At 38.3% G+C, this 22193-nt stretch overlaps 1 protein-coding gene across 1 annotated transcript in view; it reads right to left on the reverse strand.

Moving 5' to 3' along the window:
- The window catches only part of ERC2 (ELKS/RAB6-interacting/CAST family member 2), a 1380507-nt gene that overhangs the window by 607310 nt on the left and 751004 nt on the right, over positions 1 to 22193 (reverse strand). The window contains exons 8-10 of the mRNA XM_042780470.1: positions 8895 to 9035; positions 5601 to 5741; positions 1339 to 1374 (exon numbers count right to left, since the gene is read on the reverse strand). Of these exons, the coding sequence (XP_042636404.1) occupies positions 1339 to 1374; positions 5601 to 5741; positions 8895 to 9035 (318 nt within the window). The remainder of the gene's footprint in view (positions 1 to 1338; positions 1375 to 5600; positions 5742 to 8894; positions 9036 to 22193) is intronic.

The raw sequence follows: 22193 nt of genomic DNA on the forward strand, positions 1-22193 counted from the left end.
CTCCCATCCCGGTAAATTTCTGTGCCTGTGGGAATGAAGCTTTCCCCATCTGTCCTGCACACACTCACAATCTGACATGCTTAGGTTTTCTTCCCATCCTTAAGTAGTAAGGAAATATAATTTCAATGGGATTAATTTACACCTTTTTAAAAATATTTAAAGAAAACACTTATTCTTTTCAAGGTCGGTTTTCAAGCTTGAAGATATTCCAATTTTGTCTTTCTTCACCTCTCCACTGCCTTGAGTCAGCTTATTAACACTGTCATTCAAAAAGGAAAGGTCATTTAGAGTCCTTATTTTTGCTACACTAAAATCTACTGAGAAAAGTGATTAATAAAGATGTTTCAACAGGACTTGAGGAATTCTGTTTTCAAAAATAAAAGTATTTAAAAGAACGGGACTGGATTTGAGTCTAATTAGGTACACCCAAGCATCCTACATATCACTCTTTCCTGAAGCAGCAGCTTAACAAGTAAAAAGTTGCTGGCTGACTCATTTCCTTCATTCAGGCTGTTCCTTTTTCCTGTGATGGGAATTTATAAATAGGAGGTCCTGGAACGCACAACAGCACAGATCACAGCTGCCAAATGACAAATTCTAGCCACCTATATGTAATATTTCTCCTAGTGAGTCACCTGAGTTCACAAAACAGAAAGGCACTTCTTAAAAAAGGTAAGAGAAACAAATAAATTGCTTCCTACAAATGCACACCTGTCATTAGGATAAAATAAATAAATAAGTGGTGGCATCTGGGCCATTTTACAAATAGTTTTCTAGTTACCTGTTTCGGTCCTCATTAAACTGTACTCAGAATTGTTACTAGGAGGCTATATTTTGGGTTGTTCTCAGCCAAAGGACATGTTTTGAACTCTTACAAAATCTACTATGTTAGCTATTTGCCAATCTCAAAGAGCATAGCACAATTTTAAACTGTAAATTATTTTAATTTCTATCACTTGGTAACAGCGTGCATACAGTTATTTGTTATTTTACTAACACTATGCCTTTTGACATAGATAAGTCTGTGTCTATAGAAGGTAAGAAAGAATTTCATGAGCCTAGATCTGCTCCTGACCTGTGTCTATAGCCTGAGATTTGAAGTGAAGAAGGAGATAATATCAAAGCTGGCAATATTTCCTTGAGTTCTTAATTTTGTAAATTTTGCATTCAAAAGAAATGGCAGTGGCTTCTGCACAGGTCATTTCTTTCGACAGAATGAAAACAGGAAGAGATTCATAAATATTTTCGAAACCACCCCAGTATGGCACATAGTGACATGTGGTCAATGGATCCTCATGCTTTGATATGTTACAGCGGGAACTTTTGGAAAAGACTTACTGGGTTGTACATCTGATTGAACAACTGCTCAGCTTGCTACATTGCAAAGTTGGGGAGGCATTGAAGCACAGACAGGGAAAGAAGGAAAGATCCAGAAAAACAGCATTAGCTCAACAAATCCAGTGCATTTGCACAGACGAATTGGTCATTAAAAAAGAAGAAATTTCAGTTTCTAAACATTCCACAGTGAAAGTGAGAGGCTCTAGGGAAATACAAATGTTGATTTTGGCTCCTAGAAAAGAATAGCTGGAATAAGAAATTTAAGGTTTGTGTTACTTTCCCTTTCTCAAGTTAAATAACCCATGAAATAAAGAAAGCTGTCCACTTTTGATGATACATGAAGTGCTGGCCTCTAGTAATGAATCAGAAGAAGTACTTTTGGCCAAGCCTGCAATTTATTACCTGAACTTCAAAGATGGTAATAATAAAAGATTAATTAAATCTTATCATTGAATTTATAGCTCTTCTTTTACATTAACACAAGCCTGAATTTTCTCTTCAGTCTAACTTCAGAAAAATATAGATCAGCAAACAGCAGGTTAGCAATAGCGAAATATCAGTAAGCAAGACATTATAGGATTAACAGTAAATTGGAGAAGAAAAATTTTAAGTCAGTAGGAAGATTAAAGGGAATTAAAATTCAGGAGTATCCAATGCCCATCACCAGTTTCCACGGTTAGTTCATAATTAACAAAAAAAGTATTATTTTCAAGGACTATCCTGTTATGTCCTAACTGCTTTAGAATCTGTAATATTTGCCTGTCTATTCTGTGTAGAAGATTTAAATGTACGAAACATTACTATAGCATTCCCGAATGATATTTCTAAATACCTGCACCATTAATTTGGAGCTTTATCAAGGTGGTGGTGGTGTTGTTGTTATGTGCCGAAATATTGTAGGAACCTTTGCTCTACTTTAAGCTGAGATATGAAGGCCTTTGAAGAGCCTGATTTCTTGCTCTTCAAACTCTGATGAAATAAATGATAACTGTATCATGATTAAAAGGCAAAAACCCTCTGCCAGGTGATATTAATTAGAAAATTACCAAGTAGCATAAATCCTAACATTTTGAATGATGGTTGCTTCTCAAGTTGATTTCTAATCATATAGGATTTATGATATATAAATTTACCTCTAAATCTGGACCACCAGATACTCTTCTGAAGGACAAAATGATCAAGTAACTGGTCATTAACCAAGTCCTCTCAAGCCCTACGCATCTATTATCATTGATAAATGTATTTTAAATACTAGTTCTTTGTGTAATGTTATTAGTATCCTTTTATTAGCCTCATTATTATGGTGAGAATTTCCTCACACATGAACAGATCATATCATTGTAAATAGTTGGAAGGGAATGTATAAGGAATAATTCATTTTTTTGCCTCTGACAATTTTCCATCACAAATATATGGACATGTCTTAACATGATATAGTAAAGGGTTAAAAGTGGCTATTGATGCGAATATTCCCTACAAACTTTCATGTAAAAAATCACTTTACCCATGTCAAGCACTGTTCGTAACAGGAAAATAAATTTAAGTCACCATTTGGGTTCCACTGTCCTTGACAGACAAGGTTTCTGTTCCACTAAACACACCTATGACATGGTATAGATTTTATGGTGAAAATACCTGGACGCTCACAAATCTTGAGCAAATTTCCATTGGGAACTCATGTAGTATTTATGGCATAATAAAACTATTACGTTTTCAGCTTTCATTTAGCAAATCTTTATATTTTATTTATAAGTAACATGCTCTTTTCTTTAAAAGGAGGTCCAGACACTCCTTACACTTTTATAACTGCTTATTTTTCCAGGGGTAAATGATGTGTTTATATGTACATTCATATAGTGCTGGCTTAGAGTTTAATTTATTTCATGAGATCTCAAATTTTTTTTAAGGTGATGGGTACTTGAGGTTTTTACAGAACTATTTATTAGCAAAAATTAAAGACTACTAGAAAAAATATTTTAAACTTTTGAATTTAGTTGATTATAGACAGCCAAAAACAACAAAATAGCATTTGCAGGTTATCTATAAAAATATTTAAATTCTAATTACACTATTTAATCTCCTGCAGTGTGCATTTAGGTGATAGTATAAACAAAGATTATTTGTATGCTTAAAAATAAGTTAAGTTTTCATAAATTAAATAGGTCCTTTACAGAAAGACAACCCTACTAGTTAGTTTCATTCTGGTGGCACGTCAGAGTATTAAAATGCTGTTAGGAATAATCCTAAAATGTTTACAGGATTTCCTGGCCTGTGAATTTCAGTACCTGGCATCTACCTGAGAGATGGGCAAACTACAGCTATGTTGAAACTAAAAATGAATTGCACAGATGTTGTTTTATGAAACTAGTCAAATCATATACAGGCAAATCATAAGCAAAAATATGTGAATCTCTTCTTTCTAATTACCAGAAGATTTCAAACTTCCTGGATGACTTACACTAAAGAAGAAGGTGTTTTGTATGTGTCCTTAAAAACAATAAACGTGGTACCCTGATATCCATCTTCATCAGGGTGGACAGCGAGTGTCTTTCATGTGTACTTCTACTTTAAGTCCTCTTTCTTCCAGTCTCAGCATACTGCAACTCAGGTAAGATAGAGCAAAGGACCACCACAGGGAGCCAATGAATTTCTCTCTTTTGCAGAGTTATGTTAGAACTGCTTTATGATCATAAAACTGTATTATCAGATAAAAAGTACATTTCAAGGCTTATTTCTGGATATGTATATGTATGCACAACATATTGCAGAACACATTCATGTATATGTCATGAACGTATATCATACATCTAGTGCATACATAGCCAAGTTAATCTTCATTAAAAGAATCTTAAAGAAAAAAAAACAACACTGCCGTGGGGTAGATTCCAACCCACAGCGACCCTATAGGACAGAGTAGAACTGTCTCATAGGGTTTCCAAGGTTATAAATCTTTATGGAAGCAGACTGCCTCATCTTTCTCCTGCAGAGCATCTGATAGATTCAAACACTGACCTTCTGGTTGCAGCCGAGTGCTTTAACAACTGCACCACCAGGACTCCTCAAATAGGTAGTTTAAATCATTGTATTGTTTAAGATTCCTGTTCAACTAAATATTGCTTGAAATAAGGGAGAAACTGAGTGGCTTAGGAAATAGATTTTACAGTATAAAAATTCTGTTTTGTTATAAAAGAATTTGATCTATCTGTATTTCTGTATTAATAAGTAGACTTTACTAGTGTGAAATTTGTCATGAGAGGTTCTTAAAACTGACAAAATGAGCACAGCATTGCTTAGAATATTATATGAAATATTATATAAAATATTACATGAAATTTTTAAATACCCAGAATAATTTCTCCACAGATACATGTATGTTTCATGACTCTGATCATCCTTTCATATATTTTCATAGCTCTAGCAAATATATCCCCATCTTAGTGTGCTATGAATTATACATAGTCAAATTTCTTCCAAGCTTTATTTCAGATTTTTATCATTTCTTTTGAATGAGTTTGTAAACTGCCAAAGGGAAACAAAATGCTTAAACTCATAATGTTATGAGTTTTATGTAAACAATGACTGCAGACGTACCAAACAACACAGGCAAAAAGTCAAAGGAACAATGCATGACTGGAAATGTACTCCACAAAAATGCCCAGGTCAGAGAAAACATGTTAATGCTACAATGTAAAGATTCTTTATTTTCCAAAGGTTTCTACATGAACAAGCTTTCTTAGACATCATGGCCATTTTTGGTCAAGTATAAGTAGTCATCCTACAGATATGCTAAGGACTTGATTTGTTTTAGTGAACTTCTAGAAATTTCAAGTTGTCAGGAAAACATTTCTGCAAAGTTCCAATACAAAAAAAAAAAAAAAAAATCAGACTTACTTCTGAAAGGAGTAAACCTTTATCAATGTCTAATGGGGCCCCATGATTATTTGGTTTGTTGCAAACATTTCCATTTATCTTTTTTGATAGTTGAGATTTGCCCAGAGAGCAGCGGCTGGTTTTTATAATATGTTTTCACTTCCACTACATTATTTTCATCTATTTTTCAAGTTTTCTTCAGACAGGAAACCTAAGATAATTTTTCAGGTTCACAGGCAGATTTGATGCAGACTTCTTAAGAGGGTTTAATTCTTTTATCAGCAGACAGCAAGAGGAGATAAGGGGTTTGTTTCTTTTGAAAAATGTCTCTTCCTTTCCCATTTTATAAATTCATTTCTAAATGAACATTTTTTTTCTTAAACTTCACTTACCTTTTTTAACTGTGCTTCCAATTTGCTACATTCCTCTTTCTTTTGTTCGATGGCTATTTCTAGAGATTTTAATTTGGAGTCCCTTTTCAGCCCTGCTGAGGCTAATGAAGATGCATGTTCTTTGAGGTCAATTAAACTAGACTGAAAGGAAAAGAACTCTAGTAAGTAAAGCACTGCAATTTCTACTATCAAAGTCTTCAATTTGAGTACATTGATTCTATATGTAGCAATAAAGAGTACAATAGACAGAAAGTGTAAATATAGTCTTACAAAGGTTACAATAGTCAGCTCTGGCCAGGAAATTAAACTTGGCCAGTTTATAGAACCAAACAGGATCTCACTGCACCAGAATCAAATGTGACTCAATGGTGTGGTCACATCTCAAAGTCATGTTAATGATGTCAGTCCCAAGGTGGTCTTCACAGTCATGGCAAAACAGACACCCCAAGCCTTCTGTTTACATTTATTGCTGTCAGGTTGCACAGACTCTAAGACAAATGTGAACGAAAATACCAACTGTACTGCTTTCTCTCCCAAAAACGCAAATCAAATATAAAAGAGGCACCCTTTTGAATTTTTATCAGACTATTTCTTTCCTTTAACAGAAAAATGACCAATGGTTTTTCAAACATCTTTTAGAGGGTCAAAAATAAAATTGATTTTCAAAAAATAAAGTAGATTTTATGTTCTAGCCTTCCACAAATCCAAATTCAGCCAACTCAGGCATGGGGTTACCTAAATTGGTCCATTCATCTATCAGGTCTATAAACCAAGAGCTTCCCTGTATAGACAGAAATGCAAAAAAACTAAAAAAATAAACACTTGTATGTATGTATTACTAAACAGAACTTTGTCACCTAGGAGGGCAATGCTCATTATTGACTACGAAATGGTTGGCAACACTAATTATTTGAGTAGAATGATCAGGTTCTACCCCAAATCAGGCATTGTGCATTTCCTTTCTATCTAATTGCAGCACCAAGGAAGGTATGCTGTGGCCTCTCAGTAAATGCTGTTGCCTAGTACCTTGTTTCTGGGCTGCTTCATGGGCAGGAATGATTGTGATGATGAAGACACCACCACCCACCACCATCTAGCAAGGTGTTCCTAACAACCCTCCAAGGGACAAGCCAGTCATACTCATCTTTCAGGTGAGGAAACTGCAGCTCAGATGAGTTAAGTGTTACCTGTACAGAAGTCTCAAACTCAGATCTCCACCTACAATTCCAGTGTTATCAAATCACTTCCACAGAAACAACAAATAACGTTATACTTCAGTCATTTTTTTGTCACAGTGAATGTGTATTCACACCTCAACTAAATTCTAAGCTCCTTATGGATTGCAATGGTTTGTTGTTCTTTTTTACAAATTTTATATTTCCTCATGTGATGGGTAGTCTATGTGTCAACTTCACCAGACTACAGTTCCAAGTTATTCAGTTAAACACTAATCTAGGTGTTGCTGTGAAGGTATTTTGTAGATGTGATTAATATCGATAGTCAGTTGACTTTAAGTAGAGGGAATTATCTTCAACAGTCTGGATGGGCTTAATCCAATCATATGAAAGGCTTTCAGAGCAGAACTGAAGAAAGAAGAAATTCCACCAGCGGACTGAGCATGTTGTTGCTGTTGTTGTTATGTGCCGTGGAGTCGGCCCTGACTCATAGCGACCCCTCCTTGGGTTTCCGAGGCAGTATCACTACGGAAGTAGATTGCCCCATCTTCCTTCCGAGGAGTTGCTGGTAGGTTTGAACCGCCAGCCTTCTGGTTAGCAATCAAGTGCCTTAGGCACTATGCTACCAGAGCTCCCAACATACATGTATCTACCTGTATGTCCTGCGGTTGTTTCTTTGGTGAAATCTACCCAATGCCAGGCACATTGTGTCTGCACAATAACCGCTTGTTAAAGTGCTTATCTGAAAATTCATATAGTCTAATCATTCTTTAAAAAATTATCTTCATTTAACACCCACATTCCACCATGTCATCAGGATTTCTTTTCATTTTGATGCACATGATTTTAAGGTACAAACCCACAAATAACACTTTCAACTGAAGAAGAGTATTACAAGTGAGGTCAAAGTTTCTGAGGCTTTTGATACCTACAAAGTACAGTAATTATAGATGATCAAAGTTACAATTAACAGTGAGACAGTAGGAAAAGGATTTAAATTCTTTCTTATCAAAGAAATAATCTCTTCTTAAAAAAAAAAATTAGGAATATGAATTTCACTTCTGGGTTTCTTCAAAACTCCTCTTACTCATCAATCCTTTCTGTCTTCATCTGGATTCTTAATTCAGGCACCATTTTAATTTGTACAGAATTATCAAAAACCTAGTCACCATTCAGGTGACTATATGGCTGAGAAAATGGTCAACGGTGAAGCTGGCAAGCTGAAAGAGTCTGACAAAAGTGTGAAGGAGCTAACTGTGGAGTTGTGGAGATTGAATAAAATAATGTGCTTTCTTGCTTCTCAAACTTCTCCACAAAAGTACCCCTAAACAAACCGCGTGTGTGTGTGTGGGGGGGGGGATAAGTATCTTTTGGAGGATGGGTGAATGTAGTACAATGATCCTCTTCATAACCCCTAAGCAAGACATTTATTTAAAGTATATTGTTTACCTTAACAACAGAGGTAAGAATTGCATTCCATATATTATTTACCATAACATAAAAATAATATTCTGGAAAAGCAGCCACATTTAACCTCTACCTTTATGTCCAGCAGGTACTACATCTCCTAACCCCAGGTGAATAGTGTCGCCGGTTTGAGAAGCACAGATGAATGTAAAGCACCCACCACAAGAATTAGCACCTAGCAGGCTCTCCATTTAAGTGGAGCTGATATTATGATTATCAATGTGCTACTATTGTTTTTGTTATCTCAAGCAAAGGGTCACAGGACTTTGAAAAAATATTGAATCCTTTATGCCACAAAAACGTGGTAAGATAGAAAAGTTTGAAGGAACTGTATTGTGTATAGTTGGTACCAAAAAAAAAAAAAAAACTTACTGCCATCAAGTCGCCCCGACTCATAGCAACCCCTCTTTGGGTTTCTGAGGCAGTATCTGTACAGAAGTAGATTGCCCAAACTTCCTTCCATACAGTAGAGAAGAAATCCTTAGGACATCACTACTGAAAAGAGTTACGAGAAGTATTTTCTGTTGAATTTGGTGAGCTTTATAGAAGAAAAGTTACCATGTTTCCATATTCTTTACAGAGTTCCTCAAACTGAGTCTTCCGGAACTACAATGAGCACTATCAACATAATTCATATATTTTTTGAACTCACCTCTTTCTCGGTCAGTTCAGCTTGTAAAGCATTAACCTTCTCTTTCAGATCTTTGTTCTCTTTTCGGAAGGATTCTATCTCTTCTAGTCTTTCCCGATCATCTCTTTCCCGCTGTTCTTTCAAGCGCTCAATGATTCTCTCCTGTAAATCAGTTGTCACAAAAGAAGAAGGAAGAACCCATCAGTGTGTGTGTCAAGGCATACTATAACAGGTAACAAGCACCAATGAATGTAAGAAGCAGCAATAAGTGTAAGAAATGCTCCACAGGAAACTCATAAGACCTTCAAAACTAGGTTTGTGAAGAGAGGCTGTATTTAACTGCGTTTGGGAAAGACAATCAATATAGCTTTGAGTTTGTTAACAAAAATTAGCATTGCAAATATGCAAGAGGCCCCAGTGTTTAACCTCTGATGCTTTTCTTGGTTTATAGTACTCTCACTGCTGTGGAATTGGATCTGACCCATAGTGAACACTCCTTGGGTTTCTGAGGCAGTATCACTACAGAAGTAGATTGCCCACCCTTCCTTCCAAGGAGTGGCTAGTGGGTTTGAACCACCAGCCTTCTGGTGAGCAGTCAAATGCCTTAAGCACCACATCACCAGAGCTCCTTGGTTTATATATAGTGTATCCGGAAAATTCCTAGAGCAGTTCTAGAACCGGGAGGTGCAGTAGACTTGCCAACACCTTACAGGGGCCAGGAGAGGAAGCAGAACTGAGCTCTTGGTTCAACCTCCTTTGCTTGAGCATACCATGTAGTTTCAAAGAGCCCTCTTGGTTTCTGAAGTCTCTTTTCTGGCTACACAAGAGCTACAGAGCAGTAGGACACAAGACCTGTAGGACTTAGAGCTGGACTAATAGTGAACACTTGAGACAAAATAAAGAATAAGCCTATTGTGCATGCAATTTCCCAATGGGTCTGGAGATTTTTACTCCCACATTTTTTTCAGTGGCTTCTTGACAATCAGTAGATATTCCAAAACACTGCCTATATACAAGCAAAGTTTGAATACCAGCTTTCCTTCATTGAGACTTCTATATGCAAGGTTCTGTGATGTGTCCTTTTCATCCAATCCTTATCACAGTTGTGAAGTCTCAGCTAGTACTCCTGAGGACAGCGGAGAGGGGAGGAATCCAAGACTCAGAGAGGCCAGCTGACTCATCTAAGTGATACTTAGATACTTAGCCTGACACCCAGGTCTCACAAGTATCTCTATGAAAGTAGAATGCCCAGTCTTCCTTCCGAGGAGTGGCTTGTGGGTTTGAACCACCAGCCTTCTGGTTAGTTGTCAAATGCCTTAGGTACTACACCACCAGAGCCCCGCCACAAATGAATCTTGGAGCTGTTTAAGGAGGTCTGACTCTCATACTAAAATGAAAATGGTATTTTGGTCCCACTAAAAATCTGGGACCGTAGTGATATCAGGAGTCCCTGGTTGGCACAAATAGTGAATGCTCAGCTACTAATCTACAGATTACTGGTTTGATCAGAAAGGGATCAAAATTGGAGATCCTTATTAGGGTGGGAGGAAAATGTGGAACAAAATTCAAAAACATAAAAATGACCAGAATTACTGGTTGAATAGAGATTGATGGAATCCCCGAGACTATGGCCCCAGGTTATCCTTCAGGCTTAGAAATGAAATTACACCCGTGGATTTTCTCTCAGCTCAAAAGTAGAATGACCTACATGGAGAACACCTACCCCAGGGTGATGCACCCACCTCCTCTAGGGAAATGCACCCTTTAAATCAATCAACCATGAGACATCAGAGGGGTAACATTCACATAGATGGAAAGCTAGACAGACAGCAATGCACAGATAAGAAGGGTATAGGGAGGGAGTAGTCACAAGGAGGAGAGGGGAGGAGGAGAGTCTTTTATGACTGGGAATTGTAATCAGAGCTGTGAAATCAAATGTGCATGAACTGTTGAATGTAAAACTAATCTGCTCTGTAAATTTACACCCAAAACACAATAAAAAATAGATAAATAAAGATTGTTGTTGTTGCTGTTATGTGCTGTTGAGTCACCCCGACTCATAGCGACCCCTCCTTGGGTTTCCGAGGCAGTATCACTACGGAAGTAGGATTGCCCAACCTTCCTTCCAAGGAGTGGCTGGTGGGTTTGAACCGCCAGCCTTCTGGTTAGCAGTCAAGTGCTTTAGCAAGTGGTTTGAATACATAGGTTTGGCATACAACATACCTACATACATATTTGTATGTGCTACCCACCAGCCACTCCGTGGAGGGAAGGCTGGTTAATCTACTTCTGTAAAGATCTACCATCTCAGAAACCCAAGGGGGTTGCTAAGAGTCAGAATCAACTTGGTGGCAGTGAGTTTGGTTTGGTTTTGGTTATAAAAATGTCCATATGCAGCATAAACCTAGCAGCAGACAAATTTAGGATAACTTCTTAGCCACTACCAAGCACCCTGAGGGAGTGAGTCACTGGGCCTGTGGGCTTAGGACCATTGACCCTGGGGACATCAAGCTAAATTAATACAACATAGTACACAAAATCATTGTTCTACATCCTACTTCTGTGAGTAGCAACTGGAGTTTAAAAGCTTGCAGCTGCCATCTAAAATGCAACTAATGGTCTTTTCTAGTCTGGAGCAAAGAATAGTGAAGAAAATCAAAGACACATGGAAACAATGACTCCAAAGGACCAGAAGAACTAGATGGTACTTGGTTACCAATGCCAACCACTTGGAAAGGGATTAAAATGGGACATCCTGGATAGAGTCAGAGAAAAATGTGGAACAAAATTTTTTAAATATAAAAAAGACAAAGATCTCTAGTGAGAGAGGCTAGAAAAACTCCTGAGACTGTGGCACCAAGTCACCCTTAAGGCCTGGAATTGAACTCACTCCTGTAGCTTAAATCTCAGCCACACAACAGACGGGCCTATGAGCTAAACAACTACACCAGGGAGATGCACTCCTTAGAACAATCAACCATGGGAGATCAGAAAGGTAGCTCTGCCACAGGGAAAAAAGTAAGGAGGCAAGAATACATATAAGCAAGAAGGACATAGGGAAAGGATAACCACAGGGAGGAAGAGGGAAGAGAGCTGTTATACTGCAGGGATTGTAATCAGTGTCGCAAAACAAAATGTGTATAAACTGTAGAATGTACATGCGATCCTCAGCCTATACAACTATGAGACCAAAAGAACTAGATGGTGCACAGTACCACTGTCAACCACTCAGAGGAAGATCTCTGTAGGAGACCCTGGATAGAGTGGGAGGACAATGTGGAACAGAACTCAAATCATAAAAAAGGGACCAGGTTTGTAGGTCTGATAGAGCCTGGTGGAACTCCTAACACTATGGCTTCTAGCTGCCCTTCAGGTCAGGAATTAAAGCCACTCCTATGATTTCTAGCCAAACAAAAGACAGGCATATGAGCTGTACATTTACATTAGCTAGATACACTCCCAGGAGAGATCAATCATGGAAGAATAGAAGGGCATCATATGCACAGGGAGACAGCTCAGGGGGCAAGAGTACATGGGAGGGAGGGACACGGGGAAGAGGTGACTATGGGGAGGAAGTGGGAGGAGAGCTGTTGCACTATGCAAAATTGCAGTCAATGTCATGAGACAAAGTCTATGTGAACTGCTGTATGGAAAATGAGTTTGCTCTGTAAACTTTCACCCAAATCACAATAAAAATTTAAAAAAGTAAATTAAAAAATACAAAAAACCGTAGAGTATAAAACAAATCTACTTTGTAAAATTTCATCCAAAGTACACACAAAAAAAGTTATGAAGAAGGAAGGAGAAAAGGAGGGAGTGAGAGAAGGAGGGAGGGAGAAAAGGAGGAAGGGAGGAAGGAAGGAAGGAAGGAAGATAGATAGATTTAGTGGTTTGAGTTCACCCAGAAGCACCTCAGAAGAAAGACCTGGTGGTGATATGTTTCTGAACTAATCAGCCTTTGTAAACTGTGTGGAATATAGTTCTACTCTGACACACATGGGGTTGCCATGAGTGGAATCACCTTAATAGCAACTGGTGCTGATAAGAAATAAGAGCACCCTCCCTTTTTTTAAAAAAAAGAAAATCCCATTAGGGTAAATCCAGAGTTAGATTTCTGAAATTACTTTCAATACATCTCTCAGCTTCCTTTTGGATGGCCATACTCAAAAATATTGGTGTAGCAACTATACTTAATGATCCAATTATTATCTGTGATATTTTTATAAGTACTTAGGTAAAGGGCAATGCTTGATACAGAAGACAGCTGTAAAACAGTGCCTGATGCAGATACAAATTAGTCTGAACAAAGATTGTAATTTAAGATCCCCTGAGGAAGCAACCATTCCACCCCAGTGACAATAATTTATGCGCTTAGTGCTTTCAAGGAAAAAACTGTACCATTACTGTTTTGCAATCATTTAAACACACTTTAAATGAAGTTAAGGAGCTCTGGTGGCATAGTGCCTAGGGCATTTGGCAGCTAACCAGAAGGTTGGCAGTTCAAACCCAATAGCCACTCCATGAAAGGAAGACTGGACAATCTACTTCCATAAAGATTTACAGCCTCAGAAACCTAAAGGGAGTCGCTATGAGTCGGAATCGACTCGATGGCAATGAATTTGGTTTTGGTTGAATGAAGTATATCATTACAATGGTGGGGGGAGGAGTAGGAAAAATGACTCTATTAAATTGCCTGTATTTGTTTCTTCTTGATTCCAGTTACAGTATTTAAAAAAAAAAACAAAAAACTAAACTCACTCCCATCAAGTCAATTCTGACTCATAGTGACCCTCTGGGTTTCTGAGGCAGTGAATCTTTATGGAAGTAGATTGCCCAGTCTTCCTTCCAGTTACAGTATTGCTTTACCTCATATGGCATAGTGCCTAAGGCGTTTGACTACTAACCAGAAGGCTGGTGATTAAAACCCACCAGCCACTCTTGGGAAGGAAGACTGGGCAATCTACCTCCATAGAGATACCACCTGGGAAAGTCAAGGAGGGGCTGCTATGAGTCTAATCCACTGGATGGCAGTGAGTATATCTGATAAGGGGAAGCTGTGTGAACTACAAAAGAAAAGGAAATGGCCTCAGGGCATGGCATGGTAATCCTCTCAAGAGCTTTTAACTATTTCAGCAACTGAGCCCTCACTGCCTCTTGCATATATTCACTGTAAAAAGCTTCACTCTGGTTGATGGGCCACTCAGCCTTCTCCATCCCATCACTTCCGATAGTGTGGCTATTGGAGGAATCTTCCTAAAGCCTCAAACGGACCATGTCACTGAACTGTTCAGAAATTCTGGGAATTTCAGAACACTTAATTGTGCTCATGAGGAACATGTACATAGACCAAGAGGCTGCTGTTCTAACAGAACAAGGGTATACCACATGGCTTAAAATCAGGAAAGGCATTTGTCATGGTTGTATCCTTTCACCATACTTATTCTATTTGCATTCTGAGAAGGTGGAATCTATGAAGAACATAGAATTAGATTGATCCTGCTCATCAATCCTGTCAGGTCATGTGGCATTTACTCTCATTCTTCCATGGTCTCCCTGCATGCTCATTCTCCCAGCCTAGCTTCTCAGAGGGCAGCACCAAATCCTGGGCAAACTCTGGCATACAACAGGCAATTGAAAACGATGATTAAAGGAATGTTGTTACTGTCAGGAGACTTCAAGTTGATTCCTACTCAGATGACCCCATGTGACAGAGAACTACCCCCATAGGGTTTTCTAGTCTATAATCTTACTCATCGGTCAGTGTGTCATACTGTGGTAGCTTGTGTATTGCTTTGAAGCTGGAAGCTAGGCCATCAGTATTTCAAGAACCAGCAGGGTCACCCGATAATGGATAGGTTTCAGTGGAGTTCCCTGACTAAGACAGACTGGGAAGAAGGAGAGGGCCATCCACTTCTGAAAAACATGGCCACAGAAAACCTTATGAAGAGCAGTGAAACACTGTCTGATACATTACTGGAAAACTTTATGAATGGTAGTAGATGAGCCTCTCAGGCTGGAAGGCACTCAAAATATGACTGAGGAAGAGCTGCCATCTCAAAGTAGCATTGACCTTAATGATGTGGATGGAGTAAAGCTTGTGGAACCTTCATTTCCTGATGCAGGACAAATCAAAATGAGAAGCAGCAGCTGTAAACATTCACTAATAATCAGAATGTGGAAACTACGAACTACGGATCTAGGAAAATTCAAAGTTGTCAAAAATGAAATGGAAGCCATAAAGACTGATATCCTTGGTATTAGTGAGCTGAAATTGGTTGGTACTGGCCATTTTGAATCACATAGTCATACAGTCTACTATGTTGGGAATGGGAAATTGAAAAGGAATTGCATTACATTCATTGTCAAAAAGAACATTTCAAGATCTATCCTGAAGTATAATGCTGTCAGTGATAGGACAATATCTATAACCCTACCAGGAAGACCAGTTAACATGACTATTTTCCAAATTTATGCACCAACCACTAAAGCCAAAGATGAAAAAACTGAAGATTTTAAACAACTTCTGCAGTCTGAAATTGACCAAATGTGCAATCAAGATGAGTTGATTATTCCTTGTCATTGTAAGGCAAAAGTTGGAAACAAAGTAGAAGCATCAGTAGTGGGAAAATATGGCCTTGGTGACAGAAATGATGGTGGAGATTGCATGACAGAATATTGCAAGACCAATGACTTACTCACTACAAATACCTTTTTTCAATAAAATAAATGGTGGCTATACACATGGACCTTGCCAGATGAAATACACAAGAATCAGATCAACTGCATCTGTGGAAAGAGGTGATGGACAAGCTCAATATCTTCAGCCAAAACAAGGCAAGGAGCTGACTGTGGAACAGATCATCAATTACTCCTATTCAAGTTCAAGCTGAAGCTCAGGAAAATTAAAACAAATCCATGAGAGCCAAAATATGGCCTTGATTACATTCCACCTGAATTTAGAGACCATCTGAAGAAGAGATTTGACACACTGAACACCAATGACTGAAGACCAGACGAGTTATGGGATACATCAAGAACATGATAAATGAAAAAAGCAAAAGGTCACTAAAAAGACAGGAAAGGAAAAAAAAAAGGACCAAATTAGATTTCAGAAGAGACTCTGAAAGTTGCTCTTGAACAGAGATAGCTAAAACAAAAGAAGAAATGTCTAAATTAAAGATTGGAACAGAATATTTCAAAGAGCAGCTCAAGAAAACCAAGTAAAGTATTATAATTAAATGTGCAAAGACCTGGAGCACAAAAACCAAAATGGAAAGATATGCTCAGCACTTCTCAAACTGAAAGAGCTGAAGGAAAAATTCAAGCCTCGAGTTCTAACACTGAAGGATTCTTTGGGCAAAATATTAAATGATGTAGGAAGCATCAAAAGAAGATGGAAAGAATATGCAGAGTCATTGTATCAAGAATAATTGGTCCACATTCAAACATTTCAGGAGGTGGCACATGATCAAGAACTAAGGGTACTGCAGGAAGAAGTCCAAGGTGCACTGAAGGGATTTGTCAAATACAAGGCTCCAGGAATTGACAAAACACCTACTGAGATGTTTCAACAACCAGATGCTGTGCTGGAGGCACTTATTCACTTATGCTAAGAAATCTGGAAGATAGTTACCTGGAAAACCCACTGGAAGAGATCCATATTTGTGCCCATTCCAAAGAAAGGTGACCCAACAGAATGTGGAAATTATTGAATAATATCATTAATATCACACACAAGTAAAATTTTGCTGAAGATAATTCAAAAACGTTACAGCAGTGTATTTGAATACAGAGAACTTCCAGAAATTCAAGTTGGAATTCAGAAGAGGATGTGGAACAAGGGATGTCACTGCTGATGCCAGATGGATCTTGGCCGAAAGTAAAGAATACCAGAAAGATGTTTACCTGTGTTTCACTGACTATGCAAAGGCATTTGACTGTGTGGATCGTAATAAATTATAAATAACACTGTAAAGAATGGGTACTCCAGAACACTAACTTGTGCTCATGAGGAACCTGTACATAGACCAAGAGGCAGTCATTGGAACAGAACAAGAGATACAGTGTGGTTTCAAATCAGGAAGGGTATGCTTCAGGGTTGTGTCCTTTCACCATATTATTCAATCTGTGTGATAAGCAGATAATCCAAGAAGCTGGACTATATGAAAAAGTATGTGGCACCAGGATCAGAGGAAGACTCACGAGCAACCTGCGATATGCACCTGGACAACCTTGCTTGCTGAAAATGAAGAAGATTCCAAACACTGAGAAAGATCAAAGACTACAGTTTTCAGTATAGATTACACCTCCACATTAAAAAAAAAAAAAAAAAAAATCCTCATAACTGGACCAATAAGCAACATCACAATAAATGCAGAAAAGATTAAGGTTGTCAGGGATTTCATTTTACTCAGATCTCATCAAGACCCATGGAAACAGAAGTCAAGAAATTAGACATCATATTATACTGGGCGGGATCTCTGGTAGCATAGTGGCTAAGACACTTGCCTGCTAACCAGACGGCTGGCGGTTCAAACCCACCAGCCACTCCTCGGAAGGAAGGTTGGGCAATCCTACTTCCATAGTGATACTGCCTCGGAAACCCAAGGAGGGGTCGCTATGAGTCGGGTTTGACTCGATGGCACATAACAACAACAACAACAATAATTATACTGGGCAAATCTGCTAAAAAAAGACCTCTTTCAAGTATTAAGGAGCAAAGATGTCACTTTAAAGACTAAGGTGTACCTAACCCAAGCTAAGGTATTTCATTCACCTCACACACATGTAAAAGCTGGACAACGAATAAGGTTGACCAAAGAAGAGTTGATCTCTTTGAACTGTGGTGCTGGCGAAGAATACTGAAAATACCATGGACTGCCATAAGAACCAGAATGCTCCTTGGAAGCGAGAATGGCCAGAATTCATTTCATGTACTTCAGTCATGTTGTGAGAAGGGCCCAGTCCCTGGAGAAGGACATCATGCTTGGTAAAGTAGAGGGTCAGTAAAAAAGGGATGAGACGATTGATAAATGAGCTGGGTTGACACAGTGGCTGCAACAATGGGCTGATGCATGGCAGGGATTGTGAGGATGGCACAGGACTGGTCAATTTTTCATTCCATTGTATGCAGGCTCACTATGAGTTGGTGCCTACTTGATGGCACCTAACAACAACAACAACAACCTTCAAGAGAGCTGATCGCCAGCTCTTTCTCACGTAAAGCCACTAAGTGGGTTCAAATAGCCAACCTTTTGTTAGTACCAAGTACTTAGCTGTTGGGCTTCCAGGAGTTCTTAGATGAAAGAAATAAAAACTCTAATTAAGGATCATCCTGCCTTCAAGTGCAAAATGAAGCATTTATGGTGACATTCCCACGGTGTCAGAGTCTTTAGGAAAACAGGTTGATTTGCTCTGAGCACTTGTACTATTGACTGGGCATTGATGACAAAAAAATCAGCAAGCACCATAATGCTTTCAAGTGTTATTGATGATTCAATACTACAACATACTTCTCCGTCAATCACAAAACTAATTTAACTGTCAGCTGCACAGGGCCAGATGTCAGAAACATGTGTTAAAAGGCTCTAATATGCCATGATCTCCTTGATTAACAACTAACTTGCAGAAATTCCAACAATGTGTTCTTGTTTTAGTCTTATTTGCATTGGCAAGTGTCCCTCATGCTCTCTTCTGGCTCTGCACTGGTCTAATCTATTTGTACTTTATCACTGGGTGGAAGCTGAACTGCAGTGGCCTCCAGACCTACTATCTGGCTTTCTCAACTGCTTATCTGCTATGTGGCTACAGCAAGGCTTGTCCAGACCAGCTTTATAAATAACATGGGTTCTGCCTTTGGAGCTTCTATGTGTCAATCCCAGAACTAAGTCATATTCAATCTTTCCTTGCTGAGTGGCATTATTGTTGTGCTCATTCTTAATGTTTAAGTAAGTTCCTGGGAATTAGAAAGTATAACATGCTCCCTGGGAAGCCATAATCCACGTGAAATGGTGAATAGTGCCTAATGGATTCCATTCGTCCGCCAAAAGACAGCAAATAATTAAATGTACTTATGAGTTCTCAATTTCTAATTAATCATTTTTCTTTTTTTACACTATGTCTCATTTCAGAGAATCTGTTCAACTAAATGTGTATAAAAATGGAACTCTGTGAGGAAAAGGCCATTTACGGGAGATTGTGATATTGTTAAAAACACAAAGACCAGGAGGTTTGAGTTTTAGTCTCATTCTATCACTTGTGAGCTGGGTGGCCTTGAGGTAGTCCAAGGGAGGCAGTAACATCCCAATCGAGGGCCAACTTGGACAGAGTGGAAGTGGCTTCCTAGAGAGCTGGGTTGAGAAGTTAGCATGTACCCTGGTTGATTAATGATGTCTGCCTGGGCCAAGAAATGGGGAATGATGCTACATGTGTCCAAAATTTTCACTTCTGGGAAAATCATTTCACCTTGTTGAACCCATTTCCTATCTTTAAAATAGAAGAGCAGAAATTGAGTGCTTCTCAAAATGAGGACTTCTGACCACATGCATCAGAATCACTGGATGGGCTTATTAAAAATCACAGGTTGCTGGGCTCAACAGCACAGCAAGTAAATAAAAATCTTTATGAAATGGGACCCAGGAAATTATATTTTAAGAAGCTCCATAGGTGGTAAGATGATTTGGATATACATTAAAGTGTGATGCCCATTGGAATAACTACTTAAAATAAAATGCTTATTCTTTGTCCCATGACACAGAATCTTGCCAGTTCCTATCCAACATTTTTACCTATGCTTTATAAATACACTAATATTCTGATTTGGGCAGCTTTTGAAAACTTTCTTTAAATAAAGTACTCTGTGTTTGCTTTTATTCTTCATTGCTGTGAAAGGCTAAAACTCAGATGCAAATATGTGTAGGAAAGTAATGGTTCATGGGCCAAAACCAGCCCACAGAGGTATTTTATTTGGCCTGAGCATCACAATGTTTTAAAATCTGAATATTTTTTGACAGGCCAGGGACTCTCCAACTTGACATGGTCGCCAGTAGTTCCTACTGCATTACACATTTGCCTCATTTTTGTTCCCTTTCTGGCCCTTCCAAATATCTAAGTTCACAACTCCTTATTTTGGTGCAAGTCAGATTTCATATGCCTGAGATTTTAGATCAGCAAATAATTCATTGTCAAGGGAATTCCAAAAAAGAATAGAACTTACTGTTTTCAGTTGCCAGCAAGCTGGCTTTAACTCTTGGTGATGTTACATGTAACAGAACAAGACCTTGTCTGGTCCTGTGCCATCTTCATGCTTCTTGGTATGTCTTAGTCCACTATTCAGGGTATTTTGTCTGTCAATCCATCTCATTGAAGATTTCCCTCATTTCTGCTCACCCGCTAGTTTACCAAACATGATGTCCATTTAAGTGATTGGTCTTCCCTGAAGTCAGCTAATTCAAATGTGCGTTTTGTTGTAAAAATAAAGCTAGCACCATACTTGCCAATTCAGTATTTTTCACATACTCAACTCAGGTCAATTATATCATGTTGTTGCAACGATCACCAATATCCTTTGCCCAATTTTCCATTCCCATCAACAGAAACTCACTGCTTCCTAAACAATCATGTCCTCCATTCACCCCTCCCTCCTGCCCCCAGTAACCACTATTAAACTCTGATCTGTATATACTCCCCTAGTCTATGAACTTTACATTAGTTACATCGGACAATATTTGTCTTACTGTGATTGACTTCTTTCATTCAGTGTAATGTTTTTAAGATTTATCCATGTTCTGGAATGTAAAGAAAAGGAACTGAAGCCCAAAGAGGAGAATGGTTGGCTGGGGTGATGCAACCACCAAGCAGAAGAGATAGCCTCAGGCAGCCAGACTTCCACAGTCAGCTTTCATTCCCAGACACCTCCTCTGCCTCAAAGGAAGTACTTAAATGGAGGAAGCAGTTTCAAATTTGGGAATGGCTTTGGGATTTAAACTAGAATAAATGAAATCTTAATAGGGCTAGGGGAAGGAAAAAAAAAAAAAAAAGATAAAATCCTGCCAGAAAACCACAACATGGAAAACTATATGGTTTATACTGACTTCTATGAATTTTAAGAAAGTCATCAAAAGGTTGATAATGAGCTGATCTTATCACTTAAAAAAATGCAAAAGGATTACATCATCATTAGTAGTTTTTGAACCAACATATCCTACCCACATTTTACAAACACAAATTTACAACAGAGAGCTTTGGAAATAAATCTTTCAAAGTTGAATATTTTATATTTTGTCCTAAAAAGACATCTTCTTCTTGATGTTGTTTTGCCCTTGAGTCGGATCCAACTCATAGTGACCCCTCCTTGGGTTTCTGAGGCAGTATCACTATGGAAGTAGATTGCTCAACCTTCCTTCAGATTTTTTATTCTTATAATTTAAGTCTTCAAATATCTTACAATTCTTATTATTTAATCCTAAAATTAAAGTGTTATAATTTTTAATAGGAATATAATGACTATCTAGCCATAGTTGCAGTAATATATTGACAGGGAACTTTGAGAAATTCAATCTGGATTCAGAAGAGGATGTAGAATGGGGAATATCATCACTGATATCAGATGAATCTTGGCTGAAGGCAAAGAATATCAGAAAGATGTTTACCTGTGTTTTATTGACTATGCAAAGGCATTTGACTATGTGGATCATAGCAAATTATGGACAACACTGCAAAAAATGGGAATTCCAGAAGACTTAATTGTGTTCAAGAAGAACCTGTACAGAAACCAAGAGGTGGTTATTCAAACAGAACAAAGGGATACTGCATAGTTAAAAATCAGGAAGGGTGTGCATCAGGGTTGAATCCTTTTACCATAATTATTCAATTTGTATGCTGAGCAAATAATCCAAGAAGTTGGACTATATGAAGAATAACGTGGCATCAGGATTGGAAGAAGACTCATTAACACCTGCAATATGCAGATGACACAACCTTGCTTGATGAAACTGAAGATGACTTGGAAAACTTACTGATGAAGATCAAAGACTACAGTTTTCAGTATGGATTATACCTCCACATAAAGAAAACAAAAATCCTCACAACTGGAACGATAAGCAGCATCATGATAAGTGGAGAAAAGGTTGAAGTTGTCAGACATTTCATTTTACTTGGATCCACAATCAACACACAAGGAAGCAGCAGAAAAGAAATCAGGTATCATACTGCATGTGGTAGTAGCTGTGTGTCAACTTGGCTGGGCCTGGTTGAGTGGCTGGTAAGCTGATGGTAGTTATTCCCCATGATGAGACTGGCAATCAACTCCATGGTGAGATC

Source organism: Orycteropus afer, unplaced genomic scaffold (assembly GCF_000298275.1).
Source record: "Orycteropus afer afer isolate SDZICR_OR568_19922 unplaced genomic scaffold, OryAfe1.0 scaffold00041, whole genome shotgun sequence".
NCBI lineage: Eukaryota > Metazoa > Chordata > Mammalia > Tubulidentata > Orycteropodidae > Orycteropus > Orycteropus afer.